The sequence below is a fragment of the Drosophila guanche genome, unplaced genomic scaffold (assembly GCF_900245975.1).
Source record: "Drosophila guanche unplaced genomic scaffold, DGUA_6, whole genome shotgun sequence".
In the NCBI taxonomy this organism is placed as follows: Eukaryota; Metazoa; Arthropoda; class Insecta; order Diptera; family Drosophilidae; genus Drosophila; species Drosophila guanche.
The window spans coordinates 2,575,545-2,597,418 of NW_022995745.1; the positions used below are offsets into that span (position 1 = coordinate 2,575,545).

The following is a 21,874-nucleotide window of genomic DNA, read 5'->3' on the forward strand; positions in this document are numbered from 1 at the left end:
TAAAAATGCCTTTAAGCAGACTGAATTATGAATAACCCTGAGTATACACGTATTCATTCATGAATCACTAGAGGAATGGCAATGCATCATTGGCAGTGCCCCGAACAAACTGGAGGCACTGTAAACAGTCGGCGGCGAAACGGAAATTTAAATTTCTCTCCGTCTCGCCCTGTCGCTTCTTGGGGAGAACTGATAAATGAAATAATAATTTCCATTCGATGAAAGTTTGCCTACTTCTTCTGGCTGCAAACGGAACTTGCAACTTGACGGGGGCATGTGGCATGCCTCTTGTAAATTTATGAACTTTATGAGTCCCCCCATCCCGCCAGCCAGCAGCAGTCGTTAGACTGTCGGTTGTCGGGGCATTCAGCAGTCAATATCTTGTGCATTTCAATAGTTCGGTAGCTCGGTGGCTCGGTGGCTCGGTGGTTGTTGCCCCGAAACTAGTCACTGCATGCTGCCCCATGCCACATGCCCCATTGCTCCATTGCTGGGGTTTGCAATAAAAATGCATTTCATGCTCGAAACATGACTTGGCTCAATTTATTTTACTTTGCCGCATTTAACGACTTCACACAGGCGCCTCCCAGCCGCCTGCGCCCGTGCCCCACCTTTGGTCGGATGTGGAAGGGTACAGCACTGGCAGAAACAACTGTGGCATCTGTGGCAGGAGATGCATGAGCACGAATGAGCTCTCTCTCTCGTCTTTCTCTCAGTGCATGTCGTTTGGCAGCAGGCAACTCCATCTATCTGTGGTTCTTCCTCTGCTGCCGCTGCCGCTGCCGCTGAGTTCTTCTTCGATGGCTCCTTCTGCCCCACACATACGAGCATCGCATGTACATATGCCTCGATCCTCCTACTCCTCCTCTTTGGTGGCATCGTGTGGCATGGAGCATGGGGCAGCGGTGTAATGGTGTTAGACCACAATGAGCTCAATTTACGCCAATGATTGGCGGTGCTTGGCCAAAACGAAGGAAGCAGAACGCAGGAAGCAGACACACCACACAGCAGAAAAAGGGCAGAACAACAAAAACAAAAACAAACAAAAAATAAAAATATAAAGCGAGAGAAAGGTCTAGCTGGCGGTTCTCTCCATTACCCTTTCTCTGCTCCCCGTTTTGTAGCCGAAAAAGTTTCTTGTTTGCATTTGCCTATCGTCTATCGTCTATCGTCTATCGTCTGGGTGGTGCGGCCATGAGGTGCAGGGTGCAGGGGGCATGTGGCATGTGGCAGGACACCCGCCAGACGTTAAACATCGCGTGCAGACATTGCCAATGTTTGCCACGCCTTCTCCTGCCACACACATACACTTACACTCCAGGCTGCCTCCAGCCAGAGTCCTTCTTCGCCTGCCACATGGAAAATGTTCTGCTGCTGTTCGACAGACAGACAGACAGACAGACAGACAGACAGATGGAAAAACGACCAGCAGAAACAGAAAACAGAAGTTGAAGTGCATGAGACTTTTCCGTAGAAAAATAGAGAGAAAAATCAACAGAGACAAGCAGTGGCGGGGAATTTGGAGAGAGCAGACCGAAAACCGAAAACCAAAAACCTCAATCCAATTTCAATCCACAGCTTCGACATTTATTTGTGATTTGTTGCAACTTTTCAGGTGCCACAACACAAGTGGGGAGAGAGCTGTCTGGGTGTGGGGGAAACCCTGATAATTAGCCAGGGTTGTCGTTGCCATTGGCATTTATCGCCACATAACACAACTTTGCTCTGTTCTGGGATTACAATTATGAGAATCTGTGGCCCAGCATTCGCTAATGAGATGATTACCGATTAAAGTTACACAAGCAAAAGCATCTTTAAGGCCTAACCAAAAGTATCTGCTGAATGGCAGAGACAACAGAAACAAAACAAAAACAAAAACAAAACAGAAGCCCAAGCCAGTGGCAAAGACAGAGACAGAGACAGAGACAGAGACACACAAACACCACATTTTGCCCATTGGCCCATTATGATAATCATTTTTGAAAGGCTTTTCCTTTTGCGTTGCTTTACGTTGCCGCACGAGTTTTGTGGCATAACAAAAGGGGATTTAAATTACGCTACGCTAAGCGGTTTATGCAGTCGCAAACATCCATCCAACATCCAACATCCAAAACAGCAGTCAGCGGAGCAGGACGCAGAGGCGGCGGCGGCGGCGGCGGCGGAGTGGATGTCAAAGTTAACAAGCAAACAACAGACTGGCGACCGGCGAGTGACAGGCACAACCACTGGAGGATACCCTTCATGGATGGAAATGCAGCATTTTCCCACCTGCTAAGCCACAATGGGAAAGAAAAGGTAAATGGCTTTAGGTCTGCTTTTCATTCGTTTTCTTGTTTACCAACACCCAGACTGCCCTTCAGCAGTGACACTTTCCAGCACAACTATGGACTAATAACTATATTTTTTTGTTTTGAAATGAAATGAAATCATCTGCCACTCAAATTCTGGCATAGCCAGTCTGTGTGTGTATGGGATGCCTCCAACTCTTGAGAGAGTGAGGCTGGGAGGGGATGTTAGTCTCAGTCTCAGTCTCAGTCTCATCAGCAGCCAAGCATCGCATTTTGAGATAAAACATAAAGAGGCCAGCACCTAACATGCGTGAATGTGCTGGCTGGCTGGCTGGCACCCACACATTATCTCTTTCCTGCTCTCTGTCCCTTTCTCACTCACTATCTCTCTCTCCCAGTGTGGCTCATCTCCGCTTGTATGTGTGTGTGTGTGCGTTTGATTTGTTTTCTGCTGTTGACTTTGGATAATGTCGTTTGTTGTGTGCGGCTCAGCTCTCTGCCACCATCCATCCCGCTGTTGTGTGTGTGTGTGTGTGTGTGTGTGTGTGTGTGCTGCTTGTCAGTTGTATGTGTGTGCGTATGTGTCTGTCCGTTTGTTTGTTTGACTGATTGTCGTGTCATTTCTGTCTGATTGTGCTGCCTATTAGTATACAAAATGAATGAATAAGTGCGCCCCGCACACGCACACACACACACACACACACACACACACACACACACACACACACACACACACACTCACACACATACTCTGGTCTGGCACTTATTCATGTGTGTGCGCCTGCTGCCTCTTCAGCCTCTCATTCACGTCTCTCATTTCCATTTTCGTTGATTGAATGCCACGCCTGCTGCTCCACCTCTCGCTCCTCTCTCTCTCTGTCTCTCTCAATTGCCTTTAAGCCTTTAAGTCTTTTGTTAGACACAAAAGCAGCCGAGTAAGAGACAGCACAAAATAGTCGACTGAATATACGAATTGCCAATGTGTATGCATATCTGTGTGCATCCGTATCCGTGGGATGTTTAATTGTTGTAATGCGATTTCATCACCTCATCAGACACACACAATCCACTCCACTCCACTCCACTCCACTCCAATCCATTCGCTTCCACTACCGTTAATTCATTCATTGCCTTGCCTTCCGTTGAATGCAATTTCTATGGGGCACAGAACGACCCCTGACCCTGGTTCACCCGCCGGCTACAATCCTTTTGTCTCTTTTGGGCCATGATTTTGATTGGCTTTAATGAGTGGTACAAGTTCCAGTGTGAGTCTGCGTCTATGTTTGTGAGTCTCTCTCTCTCTCTGTCTCTCCTTCAATCGTTAGCTTTTTGGTCAATTTGATTTGCCTAATTGGCCATTCAATGGCTTGGAAACTTCCACATGGCATTAATCTCAAAAGCCAATCAAAGCATCGACAGGGAAATCTGTTCATTTGAGACTTGTTGTATCTACAGATTGGTTAACCAATGAACATTTTACATTTTCTCCCTCTCACAGTGTGGCTTAGCTCAATTAAAAACAAACATACCCACGTGTCTCGACATTAAGATAGCCCGCGCCTGGGCGTACGATTGCCACCACAAGATCTGTCCACTCGTTGACACTTTCGTAACAAAACATTTTACATCAATTGAGGGTTGGGGTGGGGCGAAGGGATTTTGTACAGCTTGAGCACTCGTTTAACAGTCACTTGAGCCACTTAGCTGTTCATGGGAATGGAAGCAAACAAATTGAGTGGACTGCCTGCCCGTCTGCCCATAGAATCTTCCCTGTAGAACACTAAATATACGTATAGTCGTCTCTAATGATGCGCATAAATTTTGTGTGAGTGAGTTACAGAGTACAGAGTACAGAATACAACCGACTAAACGACCACTCGACCATCATAAACACAGTGCGCGCAAATTGTTAATTGACACATTGCTACACACTCAAGTGCGTCCCCTAATGGTCCTTCTTGTGTGTCCGTGTGTGTGTGTGTGTGTGTGTGTGTGCGAGGGGTCACTTGATTATCAATTAGTTGCAAGGACTCTGCGTATAAAGAAAGCAGCCACAGATATCTGCAGGGGGAAGCGGGTCGAAGGTCTGAGCTGTGAGCACTGAGCTTTCAGGCAGGGATAAAAGGTAGGCAATAAAAGGCATAAAAGGCCATGGACGGTCATCATCCACCAGACCACAATGATACACATTATGGCCGTCGAGAAGTGTAGAACACAACCACAAGGATATGTGGAAGAACCAGGATTACGAGTACGAGTACGAGTACGAGTAGTGTGAAAGTGCGAAAAGTCCGGTAACATCAATCAATCAGAATCAGAATCAGAATCAACATCAACATTCGTTTGGGTATTCATTAATTGAGGCTTTCGCTCGTCTCGTTCGCTTAATGAATGAATGAAATGAGTGGCAATCGATTAAGGGATACAGAGGAATACAACTTTAGAGGTTTTATTCACTCTCTCAATGCTGCTTTGTTCCTAAAGCCAGGCTACACGATGCTGATATCCATTCGTTAATGCCAACACATGTGCTGTGACATGTGTGTGCCTCAGTTCTACCAGCGTACACTGCTTTCACCTTTCCAACCCATACTCTGTCCCCTTTATACGCAATTCAATCGATCTATTCGTCTGTCCATTTTTTGCCACATGCATTAGGCACACTCATCTTTAATCTTGTGCAAAAACTGTACTTAAACCTTTAAATTGTACCTCCTTTCCACTCCTCTGTCTGCTTTGTCTCACTTCATTTGTGTATCCAACAATTCATTAGAAAGATTATCCAAAATTTAAATTAAATCAAATAATTGTTCTCCCACACTCTATCAAAGGCACTTGAACTGCTGCTGTGCTGCTGCTGATTCAGAGATGATTTCGATTCGATTTTGCTCATTTGAAATTCATTGAATTTTGTGATAATTTGATTAGAAGGACACGCCTCTCCTCCTCCGAGGGACGCACGAATTGTTCCAATGAATGTGCGATGGCTGGGGAAATTGAGGGAAATGGTGAGGAATTAAGGAAGGGGGAATATGTATTCCTGGGATTTGCAGTTTGTGTTTTTGGGGTTTGGCTTCAGGTCTCTGTGGACTCCGACTCTCTCTCCCACTCTCCTTGACATAAATTGCATTCTGCAGCAAAGCGACAAGCGAATTTCCATTTAAATGCTTGACATGGCATTCCCCCATTTATCAAGTATATCCAAATAAATTAGTTAAATATTATGTTATCCAATTAGGAGACGACTCTGCATACACCTCACGCTCCACCTCGCCCTTTATCCAACACACATACAGAGCCATTCTGTCAGCATAAATTGCCAAGTCAGCAGCAGGAGCCAGTCAGCATTTGATGGGACAACAATGGAAAAGGCACTCCACACCACACCACACCACTCCTCTCCACTGGCATATCCATGGCTGCCAGGAGTCAAGGATACCCAGGAGTTCAGATTGTCAGCGACACACTGCTTCCCCTGCCCCTGCCCCTGCAAATGTTGGCCAAACTGCTGGCAATTCAAAATGCTAATCACCACATGACATTCATTGTCTGTAAGGACAATGTAAGGACTCCAAGGCACTAACTAACACGACACCGCCGCATTATGAATGGCAATTATATGCATGTACGCGACTGTCCCACCCGCCCAGCACCCACAAGCATGGCAGTGCAAGCCAGCCCAGCCAGTCGATCAATCCTGAACCTACTTTGAGTACTTGCCAGACCTCAAGCTGATTCGAACTGATTCGAACATGCGCGTGTTCGTTTCGAACCAAAGTAGACCGATCGGACCCGCGCTCGATCCTTAGCTCGAACTTGTTTGAAGTTCGTTCGGGCTCGTTGGTTGTTGTGCCCGAAATGAAAGTCAATAATGAGAGAAAGTATTCAAAACAATACCTACAAAGCTATGAATATGAATGTTTTAAGTATTTAGAATAAAACGAGCTTATTTTAAAGCCAACCATCGATTTGGTGTTCGATCGCTCTCTGAAGTTCAAAGCTCAAGAGAAATCCTAATCAAAAAGGAGCACAAAAAATGGCAGAAACTGAAACTGAAACTGAAACTGAAGGCAGACCAAGGCAACCGACAGACCGCAAACGACCGAAATGCAATTATTCTGGCTGTCCATAAAGTTATTTGCATATTGTCAACATAATTAAACATGCTTTTGAGTTGTGGTTACACGGTCGGACAGGGTTGGCCAGGGGTGGACGGGGGGACACTGTGACAGACTGGCGGACAGGACACTTGAAGCCCCGCAACAGCACTCATGTATGTATGTATGTATGTGTATGGAGTGTCCTTGACAGAGGAAACGTACGAGAACGAGTATTCATACTTTATATTCGAAAGAGTACACGAGAGCAAGAGGGCCAGAGAGGGGCAGAGAGGGGAAAGGGAAAGCTGCATGAATGCAAAATTGTTTTTGGCAAAGTGCACAATGCACTTGACGACTGTCAAAACGGACAGGGGACATGTGGCTGGGGCTGGGACAGGCTCAGGCTCAGGGGCAGGGGCAGGGGCAGAGTCGAGTCGAGTCCTTGTTATTTATGTAAAATGTTGCACAACATTTATTGGTGGGCGGAGTGGCAGGCCAACAGCAGCAGCAGGAGAAGGCGTTTACAGAACAACAATAAAATTGTCCTTAACTGAAAGAAAATGAGGACAATTGCAGCAACTTTTCCGGCAATTTTCATACATACTCGTACATATGTATATGTATATGTATATGTATGTATGCGAATACAAGCGAATACATTGAAACAATGCCACATTGATGCCACAACTGTCCTTGCTGCTGTGCTGTCCTTTTGGCCGCTGTTGTTGCCGCTGCTTGGGTCAGCAATAAAAATTTGTCCTGCGGTAAATGAAATGGATAGCAATTGCGATTGCGATAACTGGCCTGCCTGACTGCCTGCCCGCCTGCCCAATGGTCAAACGCGAATCCATTCATCCCCTTCCCCACCGCCCAACCCACTTGGCTGTGTGGGTGGCCCAAAACGGAAAAAACAATGGCCAACAAAATGTACTACAAGTTATAGTCCGGGTCGAGGTCACTTTGGCTGCGTTTTTTCTTTCTTTTTTTTTGCTGCCTTTGGCTACCCTGTAAGCCAATCAGTATGTGGACATTCTTGTGGACTAATTGGCAGCTAACTGGACAGGGGATTGGATCAGAGCCGAACGATTGCTGCCTGTCAGCGCCGCAGCTTCGAGGCAAACAAATTTCGAGGCGAAGGATGTGCCAGCGAAAATGCATATTGGAATCTTTCGAATCATTCTCCGATAAATCCCCTACTTTCATGGTGAACTTCTTGCTCTTACAGGTCATCAAATGGTCGATCAGTCTCTGCATAAACCAAGTTGTTTTTGGAACAGTTTCTCTTTCGTTTAGCTGCGGTTTTTTACTGCTTCTTTTTTTTTTTGTATTTTATCTAAGAGTAGAATGCTCGGTTTCAGTTTCAGTTTCGGTTTCAGTTTCCCAACTTTGTGTGTGTGTGGGGCATTGCTTTTCGCTTTCAGAGATGAAGCATGGCGGCTGGGGCATGGGGCATGCCCCCGCCCATTTGTTTTTTAATATTGCAGTTTTGTTGTTTACTTTGTTGTTTATGTTTTGGTTTTTTTCGGTTCGGTAAAGTTGATCTCTTTGGCTATGGGATTATTGGGTCAATTGGTTGCTAGTGGGTGGTCGGGCGGTGGGCTGCTGCGTGGTGGAGATTCCTAATTAACAAAGTACTGAAAACGAAAGTTTTCTCCACACATCTCTCTCTCTCTCTCTAGCTCGCTCTCTCTCTCGGTCTGTCCCTGTCTGGTTGAACTTTGACCCGTGCATTGGCATCGTTTTGTGCATAAAGTGCAGTCAGTGCAGGTGCCGGTTGCAGGTGCAGCTACAGTGCTGAGGAAGTGTGTCAGGTAATTGCGTTCAATAAGCAGGTCGCTCCATGTGGCAGGAAGCTCATGTGAATGGAAAGGAGGCCTCCGCTGGAGTGTCACTTGCATCCTGCATAATTGGTTGTGCCTCCATTCACCCATTCACCCACTTCCCTTTCTCCAATGCTCTCACTCTCTTTTGCTGTTTCCTTTCTCGGTACAATCCAAGACACGAGACGCCTCACCTCACCTCCCTTCCACCCCTTAGCAGCATTATCAATCGCCCTCTCTCTCCCACTCAATCGTTGACCATTTCGCACCGAATTTGGAGCAAGCCAATGATTAATTTATGCGAAAATTCGAAACGAAATCGTGCGAAAACCAAATTTGCTCGCCACACAATTTAAATGCGACTGCACTCCAGAGACAGCCAGAGATGGCAGAGATGGCAGAGTGGGATGGGGATGGAATGGGAAATGGGAAATGGGTTGGATGAGGCATAAGTCGGAGTGATGCACCGATCTGGAGACACTCTCTCCTAAGCATCTCTTTGTGCTCCCCTCATCCTGGCTTCGATGCAGTTTCGATTACTTGCCACAAGTTCAAACTAGTTTGAATCATTACGAATCAGTTGAAGGACTCAAAAACCGTATCTTTTGGTCACATTCTGTCCCATGCTTAACCCTCTTCGGCTGCCACTTAACCTTAGAACAACTTTCCATTCGCTGGGCATCGTGCATCGGGTCAACCCATCGCCCATTTTGAATGCAATCAAAGAATTTCTTGCGCTTTCAACTTTCAGCTTTTCCCTGCTACCTGCTCCTTGCTCCTTGCTCCTCGATTATTCAGCCCCCAGAGGCATAAATATTAGCAAAGGCGTTTGCCGTTGACGTTGTCGTTGTCGTGGTTGTCGCTGCTGCAGTCATTTAAATGTTGTGGTTTCGATTCCAGCAGCTCCCTCCTGTTAATGGTGTGCCTGGTCGTGGGTCCTGCCTTCCTCCAGTAAGCTGTCAACGAAGCTTCTTAACCCTTGCCGCCTTGGGCCCAAAACTCGAGAGCAAACCCCGAAAAATTCAACTCCGTCGCACAATGAATTAAATGAATCTCAATTTCCGTTTGGTTTGCGGTTAAAAGCCGCATTCGTCCCTCGTCCTCTGTCGTCTTTCCTCTTGGAAAATGCAAATTCTCCAACAGCGAAAATGAAAACAAGCCGAAAAACTCTTCTTCTCGATGCAAGAAGAAGGGTTTGCGGACTGGCTGCTGCATCAATTGCCTGGGTTTCCATCTTCCATTCGGTTTGAAGTTTTCCTTTTCGAGAGGCAGCAGGACGTAAGAGACCCGTAAATTGCTGCAAGATGCCCCCCGGCCAACGCCGATGCTCGAAGGAAGGAAACTTTTGTGCCGAAGCAAGCGGCAAAACTTTTACAACTGCAGGACGATGAACGGTGGACGGGGGACCGGGGAACGGGGCCAGCAAGGAAGATGATGATGAGGCACCAGCCCAGCTTAGCCTCCAATTCTCGGTGTTGCTCCTGCTCCTGGGTCGCTGCTTGGTCGCCGTCTGCAAAAGTTATGCGATTTGTTTGCGCGAAATAAACGCGACGCAGATAATTTGCGCAAAAGTTCACTTTCTGCCATTCGACCTCGCCCCGTACCCGTACCCGTCCCCGTCCCTCTCCTGATACTTCCCCTCTTTCTGCTGCTCTGCTGCTCTGCTGCAGACCCGTTTCCTTTTTTGGCCAACAATTTCATTTCGGGGAGTATGTATTCGCGGAATGTCCAAATAAACGAACCCCCAAAGCGAATGGAAATGTTTTGAAAGTATTTTCCAACAAATTGAATGCCTAGGAACACTCTCTGAACACTCGTTTCCCTCTTTGATATTCGTATTTGAAACTCGTTACACTCGAGACTCGAGTATTTGCTTGGCGGAAAACTGCGATTTATGTTTCCTTTCCATTGATTGATTCTCTTACCTCTTACATTGCCATTAGGGAACCAGTTACTCGATTTTCCATGTTAACTATCGCCAAACTCGTTTCTTAAGTCAAAAACTATTACAATATTGTAGCACAGTGAATTTGTCAACACTTGCGAGCCAAAAGACATGATGGAAGGAAGGAAGGAACACATCTCGCAGCTCCCTCGCATCTGCATCTCTCCGTCCATCGTCTACATCCTCTGTTGAGCGGAACAGAGAGAAGTAGTTCCCGTCGTTCGGGACTTGGCGCACATTCTTTTGAACTCGTTTGTGGAGATGAAGTCAATGATGGGCAGTCGATGGGTCAGCGGCACCTCTGTGTTGGGCGCATCTACATTCATGGCGACACCGGCGCTCCATCCACCGGCAGCGAGACGCATCGGTGGCTTCCAGGAGTTCTCCTCAGGGTCCGTGGCATTGCGCTGCCCCAAATGGTGGAAGAAGTCGACACCCAACCTGGCCAGCCGCGAGTCGGTTGGCATCGAGCCGGTGGCCACGTATCGAGGCAGCTGAGACGTCGGCTGGAGCGGCGTCTTGTGTCCCTTGCTTTGGGTGGTACAAGGCATCGACTGTCGACGGTAGCCAGGATCCTTGACCAGAAAAAGCACAGGAGTGCCACGTGTTGGCTTCTTCTTGCTGGTTTCCTTTGGCTTCACGGACAGCATCTTGTTCTTGGCTGCCGCCGCTGCATTCTTTCTCTTTTTCTTCATCCCCTTCGTAGGCATCGAGGATGCTGGCCTTTGCTTCTGCAGCCGCTTTTTTGCTTTGGTGCTGGAACGAAGCTTCGTCAAGGGTTTGCCCAGGGAACGGCCGCCTTTGGAAGATCGTGAGCGCGTCACTGTCCCCTTAGACCTAGACTTGCGCTTCAGTTTGTACTTGGACTTTATGCTTTTGCTGCCAGCCAAACCTGCTGCCTTGGCCCGAAGCCGCTGCTTGGTTTTGTCGTTTGCATATTGCTGTTTGGGCATCGTTTCGAAAAGGTTTCTCACAAGAACAAAAATTTACTTTACGCACAGAAACACAACAATTTTTAGTTCGTTTTGACAGCTGTATGCCAGCTGAGAGTTTTTCAGTTTTGTGGTTTTGCTTGGGATAATTTACTGTGTACGAAGGGTTCCTAGATCTAGGATATTTATGTGATCTCTGTGGTGTCAGGCTATCATTCAGTTTCATTTGGCCTGCAATTCCCTGCTTCCTGCCTTTAGTTCTTTCCAACACCCGAATTGAACTTGAGCACGTTTTCCCATTCTTCATTTCCTGTGTGTCACCTCCACTTGACTTCCCTTCCACTCTTGACTCTCCTTGACAGCCTTCTGCCAGCACTCTCTTTCGCTGTCACTCTTCTCTGTCTCTGTCTCTGCTTCTGTCTCTCTCTAGTGCCATTTTTTATTGTCTTGTTGTTTTGTTTCCTTAACCTTTTATATTCCACTTTTATGTGCGTGAACCCTTTTTCCTGTGCCTCTCCCTGGGGACCATTTCCGTTTTGTTGCTCTTTGATTTTTACTCACATTTGCATATGTTCCTGCCCGCCCTCTTCTCTTCTCTTCTTTTTCCCATTTGCCATTTAAATTCATTTTCGCATTTTCATTGCATACTTGGCTCTCCATTTCCATTGATTTTCCCCCCTCAAGAAAGTCATTAATAAAGCAGAAATCTACCATTTCCCAGCCATTTCCCTGGCATTCTAGTTTCCATCTAGTTTCTCGCCCAACTTTCGCCTCTTGCCTCATTTTTGGTGTCAAGTGTTGCGTATCATTTAATGTGACACACTTACGAATCGTGGGGCTGGGAAGAGGATACCAGTGGTGGCTGTGGCTCTTCTTGGGCATGGACACGGGGATGGGGATGTGGCTACTGACAGCCAAACACATGTTTCCCTCAGACTCTGTGGAATGCTAATTTGCTCTAGTCAGCAAATGCCACACACAAAAAACACATGCCACACATGTCATGCCCCCAGCCCCAACATCAAAGCGTGGACGAACACTGAGAGAAAGTGACACAAACTCATGGAAAATTATTGCCAACAGGTAAAGGTCCACCGAAGATGATATGATCGGTAAATAGTAGCAGGTGTGTTCCAGCTCTCTAGCGAACTTTCATTTCCACCCACAAATTCACAGAGTTCTTTGCGTCCAGTGCTGATGGATTCTATTTTGATAATTCACAGCTCTAGCGGACATTCGTTCTGGACTTGGGGCATTAGAGCACGAAGCAGATGCGCATTTGAACAGCTGGCAAGAGACAGGACACACAGCCATCCATCCCCTTTGTTGGCTTCCAAGTTGGCTGGTCAGTTTTTTGATATATGATCTTGCAGAGCTTTCCTCGCCCTCAAGCTCCGATTGATGGGAACTCAAGAAATTGCAATACCAAGAAGGCAAAATGACCGCCAAATCGCATGCATGGATGGACGGCTGCTTGAGGTTGTTTTCTCTCTATCCATGATATATTTTTGCTTTCTTCTGGCAAAAAAATAAGTGTCTAAAACGCTGCAACAAAATGTTGTTTTCCGCTTAAGCACATCGCGCCCATTGCAATTGCATGCCCCATGCGCTGACTCCAACACCGACTCCGCCTCTAAGCCGTTGAGGAAAATGAGTAAAACAAAGGAGCAGGGGCTGAGATGTAAAATACGAGTGAAGAGCTACGGCTACAGCTACAGTCCCGCACACCGACAACCAATCCCAGAAGTGCGTCCCCGCCAACCGAGCGCGAGCTCCGCCGCCTCCCAGCCGTCCGTCCAATGTGTTTTGTTCTGTGTTTGTTTTATTTTGCCGCACAATTTTCTCCCTTCTTTGGGGAAAATCCCCAACGAAAACACCAACAACAATGGGCCACACAATGGAAACCTCAGCCGGAGGCAACAATTCTCCTGTCGACAGGAGGGGCAGGAGCCTCTGGAAAGGAGCGACAGCTTGAGCCGAAGTGCCACGGATGCGACTCGAAGCAATTGATGACCTGTATTGACCCACAAGTCTCGGTGGCTCTACTTGGGGACCCTCTCGCTCATCGCTTACCCTCATTAAATGAAGAATGCAACCAGAAGAAGGGTACATTTGCACTCGTTATATTTGACACGTTATTCGATAGGAGCGATTCCCCATTTGGTAATGAAACTCTCATGACCATGACGGTCACAATGCAGGATATCCACCCCCTGATACCCTTTCATCTCGCTCTTTCGACTGATTTTTTTCTGGCGAGAAAATACACAGAACACACAAAAAACGTGGCAGTAGAAGAAAGGAGGAAATGTGCACATGCTTCGTTGGCTGAAGTGCGCTATTTTGCACCTACGGGATTTTGTGTGTGCCTCACAAACACACCCACCCATACACCACACACACCACACACTCGCACACACAGAATGAGCGAAATACAAACACAGAGCCATGCAAAGCGGGGAAAATCCATTCGAAATCAGTCAACGCGCCAAGGCTTTCATTCAGTTAGAAGGCAGACAGCAGACAGCAGACAACGAATGAAGCAGCAGCCAGCCAGCCAGCCAGCCAGCCAGCCACCCAAGGGCTCAAGGGCAGCAAAAGGGAAGAAGAAGGGATGACCGGGATGGTGTTGGAGATGGGAATGAGGTGCTTTATTTTGTGGCAGAGTGAGAGAAGAAGCAAGAGAGGCAGAGGCAGAGGCAGAGGCAAAAGTGGGTACCCGTACCGTACCCCCAGTGAAGCTTGAAGCGGAAGTGCGGCTTGATTTACTCAACTCGTTTGTTCGCTCGTTTGTTTTCTGCAACTCCGGTTGCAAAAACACACACACACATATATTTCTTTCTATTTTTCTAGGTTCTCCGTTCCGTTCCGTTCCGTTACGGTGTTGCAGTTGCAGCTTAAATATTTATTAGCCCTTAAAGAAACGGAATATATGTCTGTGTGCAGAGGGGTTGAGAGCGGTGAGCGTTGGGCGTTGGGCGGTGAGAGGGAGTACCAAAAAGTATCCCAGAAACTAAATAGAGATTGTTTTTTGTGTTGAGTCTTATGTTCTTTGTGAATCGAATTGATTTCACTGAGAAAAAGTTAAATGCCAAGTTTTGTAAGACACTCCGCTCGAAAGGGGCTACAGGTCGCCTGTTGAATTTCACTTTTGCCAAAGTATACGATAAAGAAAATTCTAGATACAATTCTGTGCACTACTTACTTTCAATTCTCTGTGTCAAATCATGGTTGCATATTTCCATGCAAAATCGTTAGCCCACTCGCTGAATCAGTTTTATGTCCAGAATATTTACTCGTTACTCGCCAACAGTGACGGAAATAAATCCTTTCTTTACATTACATAAACTTATGGGAAACATAAAATGGCTTTGCATTCGCTTTTGAGATTTCAGGAGCATCTTTGATGGAATTTTGTAACTTAAAGCGACTTCAAGCCCCAGACTCGAGCCAAATGGTGCGGAAATGTGAGTAGGCTTCCACCATTCGCCAACCCCCGGTTACCCGGTTCTAGGCCTGGCAGCAAAAAACTGTTTCCATGTTTATTAAAGCATTTCTTACGCATCATTTGTTGCTCCAGCCCGAAATTGCTTCAACGATGGGATAGAGGAAAGGCGGTGGGGGCCTCACATCCATAGAGCATAAAAACAAGGCAGGCAGAAAACGCTGAATGAGAGCCAGTGAAGAATGCAAATGGAATGGCCCAAAGGCAGCCGGCACAGACGGGGCCATACAATAGATGGCAAAAGAAAATAAGAGAACGAACGAGAAAGAAAACGAGCGAGATGGAGACTTAATGAAAACGCAACTTGAAGTTTGATAAAGTGAAATCTCCGCCAACGAAGGGCAAGAGAGGCCAGGGCAGGGGAGCTGGACTCATATGAGTAATGCGAATAAATACGAGTACGAGTGCACGAGTGTATGCCACATGAGTCTCTCACATGAGACACTGAGACACCAATCAATGAATGATTCATCGTCTGGCAATCCACTCACGTATCCCCCATTGGCCACACATCAATCACAAAATCGAGCAAAAATGGAGCACCGGAGGAGGAAAGTCTTTGGCCAAAAGGAAAGCCCGAAAGCCCGAAAGCCCGAAAGGAAAGAAATTAAGTAAATCGCCAAATTAATTGTTTTGCTGCAGCTCCAGACCGGAAAAAAAGGGATAAAGGACCACCCAAAAAACCCAACACACACACACAATGGCAGGAGGTCAATGGACTGAAACGAAGCGAATAAAATGGAGAGAATGGAAACAGGACTGGGTGGAGGGGAGCTGCAAGCGAATGGAAACGAAAACTGTTTAAAAGCAAAACGAGAAATCCCCTCCAACCTTCAAGCAAAAAGTAAAGCGACAAAAAAAGTCATTAAGTGAACCACAAACGCCAGAGAGACGAGGGAGAATGTGGATACGACCTAGGGATACCCTAGAGCACTCATTCTAAATGCATTCATGATATACGCTTCTTGCTGCTCGTTACTTTACACTCGCTACTCGTTGGTTTCGTTGGTTGGAAGCCGCTCGCTCTCATAACTGTACGAGCATTCGGATTCTCATTTTGTTCATACTATCCCATAGATACCTCTCGATCAGCATGTTACAGCAGGATATACGATATGGGATATAATTAAACCTAATTGCCGGAGAGAGACCGAGAGGCAGAACAGCAGCTGGTCGAAACTTCAATCAAACATTTAACCAAATTAGTAGTATTCTTGGCAATTGGCTCTCTCCCGCTCATTGTGGCTGAAAGAATGCTATAGAAAGGCGGAGAAGGACACAAACAAGCAGCAGGAAGGAGCAACCAAAAAGGGGAGGAATCGGATTGGCAATGCGAGAATGGAGGAATGGAGAGTGGGAAAATCACGCAATTTTGTGCTTCAATTAAATTTGATTTTCTGCTGCCATTTGCACGAATTCCCAATCCTGAATCCTGCTGAATCCATTGGACAGGCCACTGATGAAGCTGTGCGACATACATATATGAATGGGAGGAGCATTTGATAAGCTCAAATCATCGGATCCTCTGCCACTGTCTCGGCCTCTGCAGCGTGTGCTTTCCTCCTCATTAGTTTCGTAGTTTGTGGACCTTTTTTTGTGGCACACCCCCAGAGACAGAGAGAGAGAGAGGGGGGGGGGGGGGGGGGGAGAGAAAGTCCTGTGCCTCATGTGTGGCATATCCTTCCGTTCCCAGCCCCCATTCCGCCCAACTGTTTTTGGCCATTACCTTTGGCAGTTTTCGCCCTGGAAATGACATTTTCACATCATTTGCTGATGTGGCAAATGTGTCTCCACAACCCACTCTTTCAGAGTCCCCCTTCGATCGCTGCCCCTCTGCCGCACACTTGACCTCCCTTCACTCTGAACCATCGCGCATTGAGTGAGTGACTGACTGAAAAGGAGCCACATTTTGGACTGGACAATTTCTGTCTCCATTTTGGTTTTTTTTTTGTTTGGTTGCTCGTGCCGCTTTCAGTCATTTCCGTTTTTGGTGAAGCATTTTCGTGGATATCTCTGCCCCACGACTGAAGCCCAGGCAGGAGGCAGGAGTGGAGTATGGAGTGTATCCTTCATCATTTCCCCATCGACGTTGAACGAATTTCGAAGCCATCGGACGGCGACGACAGACAGGATACAGCCCCAGCTCCAACCAACCACAATCATAATGCCAATGAAAATGAACTTCCATAAGCTTCTCCCCCTCTCTGGCTCTGTCTGAATCTCTTTCTCTCTCCGTTGTGTGGATTTCTGTGAGTCGCTTGTAGCGTTCACACGAATGAGGGACTTTATCTGAGAGGCATATGATGCTCTACTCTCTAAATACTGTCGTTGATGTCCCCATTTTTTTTGGATCCTCAGAAATAATGATAAACAAAAAACAATTGAAAGTCGATCGGGAGAGAATCCAGAGCCAGAAGAGCGAAGATAGCAACGAACAAAATAAAGCCAGAGAAGCGAGAGAGAATACAACCCTTGGCAGCACTTTGTCGTTAGTTGGGGCTCATTGGCAGCACTTTTGAAAAGGCATTCCATGGGAAAAGTGTGAAGTGTGTACCGCCTTGCAACAAATTGGCATTCAGCAGTCTTCTAGTCTTCTGCTGTGTTGCTTTGGGGCATGTGTGCTGCACAAATCATTAAGTATTTCGTCTGCGGCTTCATCTTCTGCTTATCCTTCCGCTTATTGAGCATCTTCCGCTTCTTGCGCTTTTCCGCTTTTCCGCCTTTTGCAGATTTTGCACTTTTCATGTGGTACGCTGAGCTGTGCGCTCGCTGCTAAGTGATTTCCTGCCCCCTGAACGCCTGGACATTGCCACACAAAATGCATTCCCCACCGAAATGTTCCCTTATTTTTGGCGATGGTTCGGAGGGTTCTAAGCCACGCCCCTTATTCGGCACATCTGATGGATGATACCCCTCGTTATTTGTTGCATTAGCTGTACGTAGCGCTGATGCAGCGCTTAAATCGTTTTTCATTTGCTCTGCAGCCTCTTTTTTGTGCTCATTTTGCAGCACTTTTTTGGGTAGTTGAACAACCCTCCAAGCCCCCGCCGCCAAACTGTCAATTCTTTTTGTTGTTGCGTGTTTTGGCCATTTCTTTTTAATTTGTCTTTTCTTTTGGCTACAGCTTTTGCACTCTTTTATTGCTTCCACTTTTCCGTCTTTCAAGTCAAAAGTTTCTTTTCTTTTAGCTGCTATTCCTTTGCCTTTATGGCTTTGCCTTTGTGCACCTTTAGTGAAAATTCCCTTTGGCAGTTTCATTTTTCCCTTGAATATTTCGGTTGAATGCTTTTCCATCTCGCAGTTTTTTTCAAACATTAGATTTTTCAGGAACTACAAATCACACTGCACTTCCGGGACCTCGTCTACGAATAGTTTTGGTATCTTAACTTTGTTTTTTATTTTAAGTTTTAGATATTCATTTTGTTGGTTTCTTTCCACCTATATCTCATATGTTTCAATCACATTTTCGTATCTTTCTCTTCCTTCCCCCATATTTAGGAGTATTTTCCCTTATCCCTCTATATCCCCCTTTATGTTTTGTCGTTTCTCTTTCGTTCTGTGGCTGCCACAGAGCACTGATAGCACACTTTCCTCCTCTCTCGTGTCACATCTGTGCCAATCCAAAAATGATTCTTTCCCCAAAAACTTTTCCAAAGCCGTAAGTATCTGGCGCACTTCTACAGCAGCAGCAAACCCCCACATTAGGCCAGAAAAGTTGCCTCTCCTTTCGCTTTGCTTTCATTTGCCATTTGCCAAAGGAGATCCTGAGGAGGATAGTGGAGTGGAGTGGAGTGGAGTGTAGAGAGCACTCATCTTGGCCAAAAGCAATCGCGCGCCCACTGCAACTGCTCCTCCTTCTGCTGATGTTCCACCTTCAGTTCCACCTCCTTGATGTTGGATGTTGCTGTTGCTGTGGTCGCAGCTGCCGAAGATATTCCGTGTTGGGGTCAGTCCTGAAGGCACGGACCAGAGTCCGAACTTCCATGTCCCGAGTCCAGTCCCAGGCGGAGGCTGAAGCCAACTTTTGGAGGCGTCGACAGGACAACGACAATAGCAACAAAAAATACTAGGCCATAATCACAGACGTTGTCTGGGGTATACCCTCTTCCAGCAGCCTTACGGGTCCGGGTATCATGATTTTCCCGACACACAAGAAACAGAGTTGTATTTTTGCTTGGCGTAATGCAGCAGCGCACCACGGTTAAATACTATCCTTTCAGTGCGGCTTTTCGAGGCTAATGAATGTGTCTCTTTGTCAGCTCTTGGGCTATCCAGCAGCGCTATCCCTTCCGCTCTGTTCCTTTTTGTTTTTGCGTTGCTTTGTGGGCTCAAGGGTATGCCATGTGGCGGTGTCCTCTCGCTCTCGCTCTCGCTCTCGCCCTCTCCTTGTCTCTGCGGCTGCCTCTTGTTGTGGATGTTGTGGATGTTGTGTGTGCTGTCATCTTGGTCGCTGCTGCTGTCTTAGCGCTTAAGTGCGATGGCATTAAGCTATTAGCATAATTTTTGTGCATTATCATTATGGCCAAAGCCAAGACATGGCCAAAAGACGCACAGACGGGGAAGTGGATGCTTGCTTGGAGTACAAACAAGGAACAAAAAGGGAGGAGGAGTAACAGCAGAAGGCGGAGACTATGCTGCCGCTTGGCTAAAAAGATTATGCCATTTATCATTGACATATTTGGGTTTAGGACACACACACACACACACACAGTCAGGGAAAGGAAAACGCATATAAAAAAAGGAAATTTTGCTTTTACTTACTCCGGGAAAATACAGCAAAAGAGAGTGCCACAGAGAGAGAGAGAGGGAGAGAGACAGAGCACAAAGTAGCGCCACCCGAAAAAAAGGTTGCAACTTTTTGCTGCTGTTTCTCTATTTTCCTTTTCGTTGCCTCTGCTGTGTATTTGTCCCCGAAGGGAAAGGAAACCAACCAGAAATGAAGATGAAAGAAAACTGCACTCACCTGCAAAAAGAGAAGAAGAAAGAGAGAGAGAGAGAGATCTTTTTGTTAGTTTTTAATGCACTTTTCGGGAACAAAACAGCGGCAAAAATGGGTAAATACAACTAGTTGGAAGATGGAAAATGTAATAAATTGGGGAAAACTGCAGGGGCTAATTTAATCAAAGATCTATCAGTCCCACAGAGGCGCTGCGGTAATCGTACTAAATATGCACAGATTTGGAATGCAGCGACTCAGTGATGCAGCAGTGAAGGAGCAATTAGAAAATACCTTTTCTCTCTATGCAATCATAAAAGAAGGCTTCATTTGGAGGAGCAAACCAGTTACCAATTTCCAGCTCAATAACGTAACAAATTAATGACAGTGCTTATCCTTGCTACCATCTCGTGGCAATCGACTGCTTGCACTTAATCAACTCAAATCAAAACGCAAGCAACCCACAAGCAACCTCACACACATTTTTTTTTTTGCTCCAGCTTCTCTTTAATCCAAAACATCCTTCCAGCAGCTTGCATCTCCAACTGCTCCTCTGTTTAATGATGGCTTTATCCCGTTTTTAATTCTTCAAATGGAAAACATTTGCTGTCACGAAACGTACCTCCTAAATAATGCTCGCAAAAGTTTACTCGTTCTTCGTACTCTACTCGCTCTTCCTACTCGTTGCACTCACTCGTTCCTTGCACTCTGCATGGCAGAGTTTCCTTGGAGCTCCTTCAGTGCCTTCATAAAAACATAAAAGTTGTGCCATAAAAATATGCACTAATAAAATGAGGAATTTCCCATTGATTTTCCACACTCGAGAGTTTAACTGCCAACTCCTTCCACGAGGTATCAACTTGTCCTTAGCTTATCTAGGTTTCTTTTCTTTATTTTTTCGCGTTGGGTAGAAACGGATTTTGATTTGTTTTACCCCCACTCCTTGGGGGCGTGCTCTTCTAGGAGTTGGTGGTTGCAGGTCTGATGGCGGTGGTGCAACCTCAAGAGTCAGGGAGTTCATGCACCAGACGGTGCTCGGGGTCTGGTCTCAACATTTTAATTGCCTCGAATGTGGGCGCCGCTGTGTTTTGCACGACTCTTCCAATTTTCAACTCTCGAAAACTCCAATTTCGTGTGCAATTTTCTTTGGCTGCCATTTTCCTCTGCGCCGTAAGCCGCCAGCCACCAGAGGCATCGTCAGAGTTGAGGTGCAAATGGGTGAAGGAAAAAGGGGCAAACATGGAATGGAATCTAGAATAGAGTCGTAGGAGTAGGTACCGCACACACACACACACACAGAAAGGGATGCACGAATACATAGGAAGGACTAAACGACTTGCAGGATAACTCGCTAAGCCGCAAAACGTTCCACAGTTCGTTTCCGTCTTCATTTTTGGATACCCTTGGCTAAATGGGCAGGATCAAAGGGGTGTCATTCAGGGGGAATATCTCATTGATTGTTTGTACTTATTCTTCGCACTTCTGTTCGAATTTCTACCAAGAATTCCATCTTACAGGGTATCTATCCTACACTCGACCTTTCTCCATTTGGCTCTCTCCATTTCAGTCGTTCCGTTTATTCCACAGAACTAATCCGCCCTCAAATTTATTTGCTTAATTTCATTTGTTGGCTGCTGGCCCCAACTTTCAGGCGTAGCAAGAGCTTTGCGGACGTGCGGTAATGTTTTTGGCTTAAGCTCTTCCTCTCTCTCTCTCCCTAATTCCCAATCAACTGCATCTCTTTCGCTCTTTCTTGTTAAGTTCCACTGGTCATTGGTCAAAGCCAACTTGAGTTAAGATCATAAATAATCCGTCAAAGTGTATAAATCAGAGGGACCATTACGTGGGAGACGGGAATTTATGGACAGTTCTCCAGCTTACCACTGATTCTATTCAGATTGATTTCCTTTTTGGAGAACAGCTTTTGTTTTGGGTCTACTAGTTCCGGAATCGACTGTACTGTACTCTTTCCCTTTCAGCTGTTTTTGGCCCTGCTGCCATCACTCGGCTCAAGGTGTCTCTTTGATCACTTTAATGGCCATAAAGTTGAATCCTTTGCCCCAACAGCTTGAGCATCTTTCGAGCATTCTTTTCAAAGGCATCTGAAAACTATCCTCCATCGGGAGCCAGGGAGCAGAAGGCAGCATGAAGGAATATGAGAGGCGCGCATCTTCATTATTTCATGCTGCAGTTCTTTCCCCTCTTCCCTCATTCTCCACCCCCGTTTAAGGTCCTTGCGCGCAAAATTCCTTCCTTCATTTCAATTAATTTCCGCGACATTGATGCGCGTTGTCATCGTCCCAGCAGCAGTAGCAGCAGTAGCAGCGGCAGCAGCCTCCTTTCCTTCC

The 21,874-nt window shown here is 46.4% G+C and overlaps 2 protein-coding genes across 5 annotated transcripts in view; both read right to left on the reverse strand.

The window, feature by feature from the left end:
• LOC117580795 (loricrin) overlaps window positions 1–21,874 on the reverse strand; it is a 74,413-nt gene that overhangs the window by 30,891 nt on the left and 21,648 nt on the right. The window lies entirely within an intron of this gene.
• LOC117580796 lies at window positions 693–11,179 on the reverse strand. Of its 3 annotated transcripts, none has more exons than XM_034267494.1 (2): window positions 10,309–11,179; window positions 693–709 (listed from the first exon to the last, which is right to left on the reverse strand). In XM_034267494.1, exon 1 carries the CDS (start codon window positions 11,104–11,106, stop codon window positions 10,330–10,332), a length of 777 nt encoding a protein of 258 aa, XP_034123385.1. In that variant the 5' UTR covers window positions 11,107–11,179; the 3' UTR covers window positions 693–709; window positions 10,309–10,329. The 3 variants fall into 3 exon arrangements, with proteins under 3 accessions (XP_034123385.1, XP_034123383.1, XP_034123386.1); XM_034267492.1 differs by lacking the exon at window positions 693–709 and adding an exon at window positions 3,579–3,597 and having other exon boundaries at window positions 10,307–11,179; XM_034267495.1 differs by lacking the exon at window positions 693–709 and adding an exon at window positions 8,059–8,075 and having other exon boundaries at window positions 10,307–11,179.